This window comes from Vombatus ursinus, unplaced genomic scaffold, assembly GCF_900497805.2.
Source record: "Vombatus ursinus unplaced genomic scaffold, bare-nosed wombat genome assembly UNPS02014786.1, whole genome shotgun sequence".
NCBI lineage: Eukaryota > Metazoa > Chordata > Mammalia > Diprotodontia > Vombatidae > Vombatus > Vombatus ursinus.
Genome location: NW_020954564.1, coordinates 34,481,960 through 34,489,997, shown reverse-complemented (window position 1 = coordinate 34,489,997; position 8,038 = coordinate 34,481,960). Strand labels below are relative to the sequence as shown.

The 8,038-nt window shown below is 46.8% G+C and overlaps 1 protein-coding gene and 1 pseudogene across 1 annotated transcript in view; both read left to right on the top strand.

The window, feature by feature from the left end:
• Window positions 1-510: 510 nt before the first annotated feature.
• LOC114047232 lies at window positions 511-1,140 on the top strand (annotated as a pseudogene).
• Window positions 1,141-5,814: 4,674 nt separating this feature from the next.
• LOC114047156 (NSFL1 cofactor p47) overlaps window positions 5,815-8,038 on the top strand; it is a 36,237-nt gene continuing 34,013 nt past the window's right edge. Inside the window, exons 1-2 of the mRNA XM_027867926.1 lie at window positions 5,815-5,934; window positions 7,492-7,589. Of these exons, the coding sequence (XP_027723727.1) occupies window positions 5,833-5,934; window positions 7,492-7,589 (200 nt within the window). The 5' untranslated portion in view covers window positions 5,815-5,832. The remainder of the gene's footprint in view (window positions 5,935-7,491; window positions 7,590-8,038) is intronic.

Below are 8,038 nucleotides of genomic sequence, written 5' to 3'. Positions count from 1 at the left end.
CCCAGCTCTGCCCTGCACTAAATGGGTGATCTCACCTCTTTTCTTCTCTGTAAAATGAAGGAAATTAATTAATAATAATAGCTAGCATTTATATAATGCCTACCCTATGCTAAGCACTATGCTAAGCACTTTACAGATATTATCTCATTTGATCCTCCCAACAACCCTGCAAGGTAGGTACTGTTATCCCCATTTTACCATTGAGAAAACTGAGGCAAACAGACATTAAGTGACTTGTCCAGGGTCACACATACTTGCCCAAGGTCACACAGCTAGTATCTGAGATCAGATTTGAACTCAGGTCTTCCTGACTTCAGGCCCAGTGCTCTATCCACTGCCCCATATTCATTAGCTACCTCCTGAATAGGGATAAAGTCTTTTCCATCTCTAAATCCAATGATCGACAGCCATGGCAGTACATTAATCTCCGAAGAGACAGCTCCGGGCCAAGGAATAGCTGGATAGGCACTGAACTACTCAATGCAGAGCAGAGGGAAAACAATTTTTAAAATGGGCAAAGGTGATCCTAAGAAGCCAGGAGGGGGAAATATCTTCATATGTCTTCCTTGTGCAAACCTGTGGGGAGGAATGCAAGAAGAAGCAACAAGATGCTTCCACAAGCTTCTCAGAATTTTCTAACAAAAAAAAAAAATTCTCAGAAGGGTAGAAGACTACATCAGCTAGAGAGAAAAAAAAATCTGAAGACGCTGGAAAAATTAATGAGGTTCACTTTGAAAGAGAAATGAAAACCAACATACCACCTACAGGAGAAACAAAAAAGTTCAAAAATCCCAACGCAATGAAGAGGCTTCCTTTGATTTTTTTCTTATTCTGTTCTGACGACTGCCCAAAAATCAGAGAGCAGCCTGCTCTTTCTACTGGAGCTGTGTCCAAAAAAATCGGGAGATGTAGAATGACATCTTACAGAAGATAAGCAATCTTATGAAAAGAAGGTGGTTAGACTGACCAGAAGATATGAAAAGGCTATCACTGCAACCAGGGCTACAGGAAAACCTGATTATGGGTAAAAAGAGGGTAATTGTCAAAGCCAAGAAGAGCAAGAAAAAGCAGGAGGAGGAAGAAGAGAAGGAAGCTAAAGATGATGAGAGTGATGAAGAAGAAAATGGTGACAATGAATAAGTTGGTTCTAGAGTAGTGGGTTTGTTTTTTTTCTTGTATATAAAGCATCTAACCCCCCTGTACACAACTTACTCCTTTTAAAGGAAAAATAAATTGAAATGTAAGGCTGGTTAAGAGTTGTTTTTTTTTTAAATTGTACAGTATCTTTTTTTTTTGTACAGTTAACATACTACTGAATGTATCTTTAGATAGCCCTGTCGTTTAGTGGTACTTTCAACAGCCACTAAACTTGTCTAGGACAGTATGGGGTAGGGGAGAGATATAAATTGGCATACGGACATTTAAAGCAAGTTCTTGTTGGTTTTCAGCACAAATTTGTTATATATGATAATATAGGTCATTTTCATCTTCAATTGCAGCATATGAAATAACTTGTTCTGTTAACGGAATAGTACTATGTAATTGCAAGCAAAAAGAAAAAAAGAAAAAGTTGCAACTGTTTTGTTGACATTATGAATGCTAAGTAATCTAATTTTTTTTTTTTTGGCTAGGCAATGGGGTTAAGTGACTTGGCCAGGGTCACACAGCTAGTAAGTGTTATGTGTCTGAGGCTGGATTTGAACTCAGGTTCTCCTGAATCCAGGGCCAGTACCCTACCCACTGTACCACCTAGCTGCCCCAGTAAACTAATTTTTTAAAAATTTAAATAAAATCCTATGATCCTATAGCCACTGTATTCATTCATTCATTTATTCATTTATTTCTACAAACATTGTCAGGCACTAGAGAGTTATTGTTCAGTTGTTTCAGTCATGTCTGACTCTTCGTGACCCCATTTGGGGTTTTCTTGGCAGAGATATTAGAGTGGTTTGCCATTTCCTTTTCCAGCTCATTTGACAGATGAGGAAACTGAGGCAAACAAGGTTAAGTGACTTGCTCAGGCTCACACAGTTAGTGTCTGAGGTCAAATTCGGACTTCAGGCCTAGTGCTCTCTCCACTTCACCACCTAGCAGCTCACTTGAGAGAGACACAAATATAAACAAGACATAGCCCTGACTCTCAAGAAGTTCACAGCTTAGTATGGGAGAATAAAGTATATACATGAATCAAGCAAGTAAGCATTTATTAAGCACCTGCTGTATGTCAGGCATTGTGAATAAGGCCGCAAAAAGAGCACCAAGTGTTGTGAACTCAGAGTGAGTGGTTGGTGGGAGGAGCGCAATAGATCAGGAAAAGCTTCCTGTTGGAGGCAGTACCTGAGTTGAGCCTTGAAGAATAGATAGAAATTCAGCAGATGAAAAGGGTGAGGAGGGATTCCAGACACAGCAAGAGTGCAGAGAAGGTGGCACTTAGTCACAGGAAAATCCTTGCTGACTGATTAGTTAAAAGTATGATGCAAGACTCCCAGTTGCTTGTCCCTGAAACCTTTTTTTATCTTGGGAGAATCAACAGGTAAGAGGGAGGGGCCCTCCCTGAGAAAGGTGGTGCTGAGATAGGAGGCATCTCTCTCTCCCTCTCTGTCCCTGTCTCTGTCACTCTGTCCATGTCTCTGTCTCTCTCTCTTTCTTTCTTTTGGGGAGGGTGCTGGTCTCCAGAAGTAAAGCCTCTGTATTTTCATCTATCCACCCAGGCTCCTGAGGAACTCTTCTCCTAGCCTCTGCAGGACACAAGTCCCCGCCCTCTCCCCGGGGCTTGGGAGTAGGTGTACAGCTTCTGTGCCCAAGCTCATTCTAGAACCAGATCACCTCTTCCTCTTCTTCCTTCTCCTTTACCTCTTCTTTCTTTTCCCTCTTTCCCTCTTCCCCATCCTTTCCTTCCTCCCCATCAACCTCCTCCTCCCAATTCTGCCCCTCCCTTCTCCCTTTCCCCCTCCTCGACACCCCTACCTCTCCTTCCTACCCCTTCCTAGAGCATTCCTAGAGCTTGTAAAGGGAGGACAAGGTTATATCCATGTGTCAGGGCACATAAAGATATTTAGAGACAGTGGTGTAATGTTATGGTGAAGGACAGAACTTGGAGGCAGATGATCTAGGTTCAAAACCTGCCCTCTTCTACTTGCTACCTTGGGTGACCATGGGCAAGTTATAACTCTCTGAGTCTCAGTTTCCTCCACTGTCAACTGGGGGATAATAATGCTTGTTCCATTTACCTGGAAAGACTATTAAGAGGGAAGGCTACACCATCAGTGAGTCAGTCAATAAACATTTGTTAAGCACCTACTATGTATCAGGCACTGTGCTAAGGGCTGGCTTAGTAACAGAGTCAGCTAGAGTAGAATCCAGGCTCTTGGATGGTGGACCTGGAGTTCTTTCATCGGAATGGTAAAGAGTCCATTACTAATTGGGAAATTGTATTCTTAGTTGAATAAAGATTCATTTAACTTTTACCTACTCTTGGGGGCAGCTAGGTGGCGCAGTGGATAGAGTACCGGCCCTGAAGTCAGGAGTACCTGAGTTCAAATCCGACCTCAGACCAAAAAACACTTGACACTTAATAGCTGGGCAAGTCACTTAACCCCAACTGCCTAAAAAACAAACCAAAAAACTTTTACCTACTCTTTCAAGCGTTCAACAAACATTTATGGTTTGCTGAGGCCCTTGCTGGTTACTGGGAGAGATATAAAGCACACTAAGATCAGATATTGAGTACAGTAAGGTCAGGCAGGTAGATGGCACAGTGGATAGAGCATCAGGCCTGGAGTCAAGAAGAACCACTTCAAATCTGACCTTAGACACTAGCTGTGTGACCCTAGGCAGGTCAGGAAGAGTCTGAAACAACTGAATGGAAACAACAACAGAAGATCTTATCAGTACTTACAGGGTAGGAAGGAAGTAAACAGGAATGCAACTCACCATAACACACAGTCCTTCTCACCCCACAGATCTGATCTGTTGTCAAGTCCCCACCTAGTTTACCTTCCTAACACCACTCACATACGCCCATTCTCTCCTCTGACATGGCCAACATCCTTGTGCAAGCCCTCGCCCTTATCATCTCGTGCCTGAGCTATTAAAATAGCCTCCTTTTTGATCCCCCTGACTCAAGTCTCTCCACTCTGGTGCTATTAAAATGAAACTACAGATCTGGCCACGTCACCCCCTTATTCAATAAACTCCAATGTCTCTCTCTTACCTCCATGATCAAAGGTAAAATCTTGTTTGGCTTTTAAAGCCCTTCTTACCCTGCTCTCTTCCTACCTTTCCAGTCATCTTACCCCCCTCCACATATCCATGTATGATCCATGAGCATTGGCCTCCATACTGTTCTTCACACAGGAAGTTCCAGGCTCTTTCTGCCTCCTGGTTTCCCTAGCTTCCTTCAAGTCTCATCTAAAATCCCACCTTCTGCAAGAAGCCTTTGCTGTGCCTCCCCTCTGTTAATTATATCCTGTATATATCCTGTTTGCACACAGTTGTTTGTGTGTCTCCTTGTGGGCTCTGAAGGGGAGGGCAAATTTTGCCTTTCTTTGTATTCCTAGTGTGCTTAGCAAAGCACGTGGCACATAGTAAGTGCTTAATAAGTGCTTGTTAACTTAGACATACTGCCTAAAAAGTTCATTAAATATATGCAAAGGTTATAGGGGATGGGGTGCCTGTGTTTGGGCCCAAAGTGAGGTTCAAGGGGGATCACGATTTTAATTGGGAGGAAATGGCAAGAAAGAAAATTTAAGGGGAAAAATTTTTTTGATTGCTTTTGGAAAAGTACTTGGGCCAAGTCCAACAAGTTTGTAGAATGGTGAGAGGGACCCCAGGAATAAATGGACATATCCCATTCTGGAGCAAGGGCAGGATTAATTCTCCTTGATTCCTTAAGTGGAGGGGGTGGGAAGGATATGCTTTCCTCAATGATTCTTGTACATACCTCTCTAATTCTCATTTTTTTTTGTTTTTTAGACAATTTTAGACAATTGTTTTTAGACAATTTTTAGACAATTTTAGACAATTTTTTAGACAATTTTAGACAAGACAAGTGACTTGCCCAGGGTCACACAGCTAGTAAATGTCAAGTGCTTAGTCTGAGGCCACACTTGAACTCAGGTCCTCCTGACTTCAGGGCTGGTGCTCTATCCACTGCACCACCCAGCTGCCCCCTCTAGCTCTCATTTTGAGATCGGTGAGATTCACCTCAAATAACCAGACTGAAGGGGTTAGGACTGGCACTAAACTTGTGCTCACCTTTCCTGGCTCTGGACTTTTCAATAGTTATCACCTCATTCCAACATTTTCATCATTTGTGAACACGAGTGGAGAAATAGTCACTACATCTGTTAAAGCCAGGAACCTATTTGAGAAGGATTTTCGAATCACCATGGAAATATTCCTTACGAGGAGGAAAGTTAACGCATGCAGTGTTTGAGCTGTGAGCCCAGTCTAACTGGCTCGTTTTGCAAAGAGGGACAACAACACAGAAGCAGCAGTGAGTAGCACGCCCGAGCTCTTCTAAGTTGCTTCCAGCTCTGACAGCCCGTGATGCTGGGATGTTCCCCCGGATGGCGAGGGATGCAGTACCCAGCCCACCTTGGCCGTCGTTGCCACAAAGCGAGCCACGACACTGCGGCTCCTTTCAGAGACCCACCAGGGGGCGCCGGGAAGTCCGAGAGGCCGCGGGCGTTTCCCACACGGAGGGCATTGTGTGGGACACCGCACGCGGCCCAGGGCGGGAGGGGGCGGGGCTGCGGCCGGAACGCCGCGGCGGGGGCGGGGGCAGCGCGGTGCCGGCCGGAGCGGTTTGGGCGGCGCACCGGGGGCAAGATGGCGGAGCGGCAGGAGGCGCTGAGGGAGTTCGTGGCGGTGACCGGGGCCGAGGAGGACCGGGCCCGCTTCTTCCTCGAGTCAGCCGGATGGGACCTGCAGGTAGCCGCGGGGCCGGCGCGAGCGGGAGGGCGGGCGGGCGGACCCGGGGCCGGGGCGGGCAGGAGAGGCCGCGGCGGCCGAAGCGCAGAGTCATCCGGGGGCTGGGGGAGGCCGGGCCGGCCGGGAGGAGGTGGGGGGACTGGGGGCGGGGACCCTCGGCTGCGGTCCCAGGCCCCGCCCCCATCCTCGCCCCCCCCCCCGAGCCGGGAGCCCCAACCGGGGCCCGCCGCGGGGCAGCATCTCCCAGGGAGACGGCGGGACGCGCTGCCTGTGAGAGGGCTTCTCCTGGCTTCGCCTGCGCCGGGGGACGAGCAGGCCTGATCCGGCCCCGAGACCCGCACGTCCACGCCCGGGCACGGCCACGGAGACGCAGTGTGCATGTGCGTGCGTGTGGGAGCCTGAGCCGTGCACGGGTGGGCAGGGGCGCCTGGGTGTGCCGACATTGCAGGGACACCCACGGGGGCCCACGCAGGTGCTGACACACCGTGACCAGCCCTGACGCACCGCAAAGCCGACTGGCGCTCCCCTGGGACCCTGACTTCCTCCCTGAGAGATCAAGGCGGCTTCCACACCCATGACAATAACTCACGTGTCCACGGTGCTTTGAAGTTTGCCAGGCTATTTGCCACAGTAACACAGTTCAAGTGTTATCTCCATTTTGCAGATGAGAAAACTGAGGCTAACAGAGATCATGACTTGTCCAAGCTCATACAATTAGCAAGTGGCAAATTGAACCTACATCTTCTGCCCGGGTCCCAGACCACTGCTCAGGCTCCTGTGCGTGATGTTCCCCTACCCCCCAACCCTTATCCCCATGGCTTCCCTTCCTTTCCCACCTTTCACCACACTCACCCCATCAAGAGGATTGAAACCAATTTCCAGGGCTGAATTTCTCTGGTAAATCTAAAACTGGGCTCTTGGAAGCAGAACCAACCATCCTGGTTTACCCCCACTAGCACCTCTCCAGCCCAGGCTGGGTTCAGGAGCTTTAACTCAGTTGTGTCTCCTACATCCAGTTCAAGGCTTCCCCATTCTCTTTTCTGCCTTTCTTCATAGCACCATTTCCCAGTAAAGAGACAAGAAATTCCCTCCAGGGAGCAGAATTAGTGGGGAGAGCTGGCCCAGTTTAAATACCCAGTTAAGGCAGTTCTTAAGAGCCAAAATGTTTTCCTCCCCCACTGTGAAGTTGTATCAAGGAATACAACACTGTTTAAGTTTGATCTGGCCCAGCTACTACTGTCATTGTGTCTTCTGTACAATATTTACTTCCTCCTAGTCAAGGTTGATTAGAATTTGTGTTTGGGATGATAGAAAAACAAGCTTTGCTTGGACAAAGCTTAAGGACTGTCATGGATGGTTGGGATCTTAGAGGCCATCTATCTAGATTTTTACGAAAGAGAAAATTTGAAGCTTTTTCTTAGCCTCTTCAATTAATCTGTGCCACCAGAGTAAGAACTGTGTTTCTTTCTGATGTTTCCTGTTTACACACAGGTAAATGAAATGAAAATATCAGGTAAATGAAGGAGTGTTTCTAAGGGGCCAGTGACTCTCTTTCAGATTGCCCTGGCCAGCTTTTATGAGGATGGAGGTGATGAAGACCTTGTTTCACTTTCCCAGCCAGCACCCAGTTCGGTGTCCAGAGGCACAGCTCCCAGGTAAGTACCAGCTTCTAATCTTATCAGTCGACATTAAATGGATTCATTTTCCAGGGCTTTCCATTGTGTTCCTAATAAAGTCCAAATTCCTCAATCTAGTATGAAAGACTCTCTATAACCTATTTGCAGCCATTTCCATCATTTCCTTCTTAGGTAAATTCTGTGCCCCAGACAGACAGTGCTCTTTGCCATTCTTTAATATGTCCTGAATTTTTCCTTTGTTTCAAGCTGCTTTTCTTTTCCAGGAGTCTGTTACTACCATGAACTGCTCCCCTTCCCTCCTCCAAACATAAACATTTTCACTGCTGCCTATTCAAGTCTTACCCCTTCTTCAAGTGCTAGCTCCCTTGACACTTCCTTCATGCAATCTTCGCTGTCTCCAGCATCCAGGTGTGATCTTTGGGTTTCTCTTATGAACCTTATCATTTTGCCTTGTCTTATTTAACCTA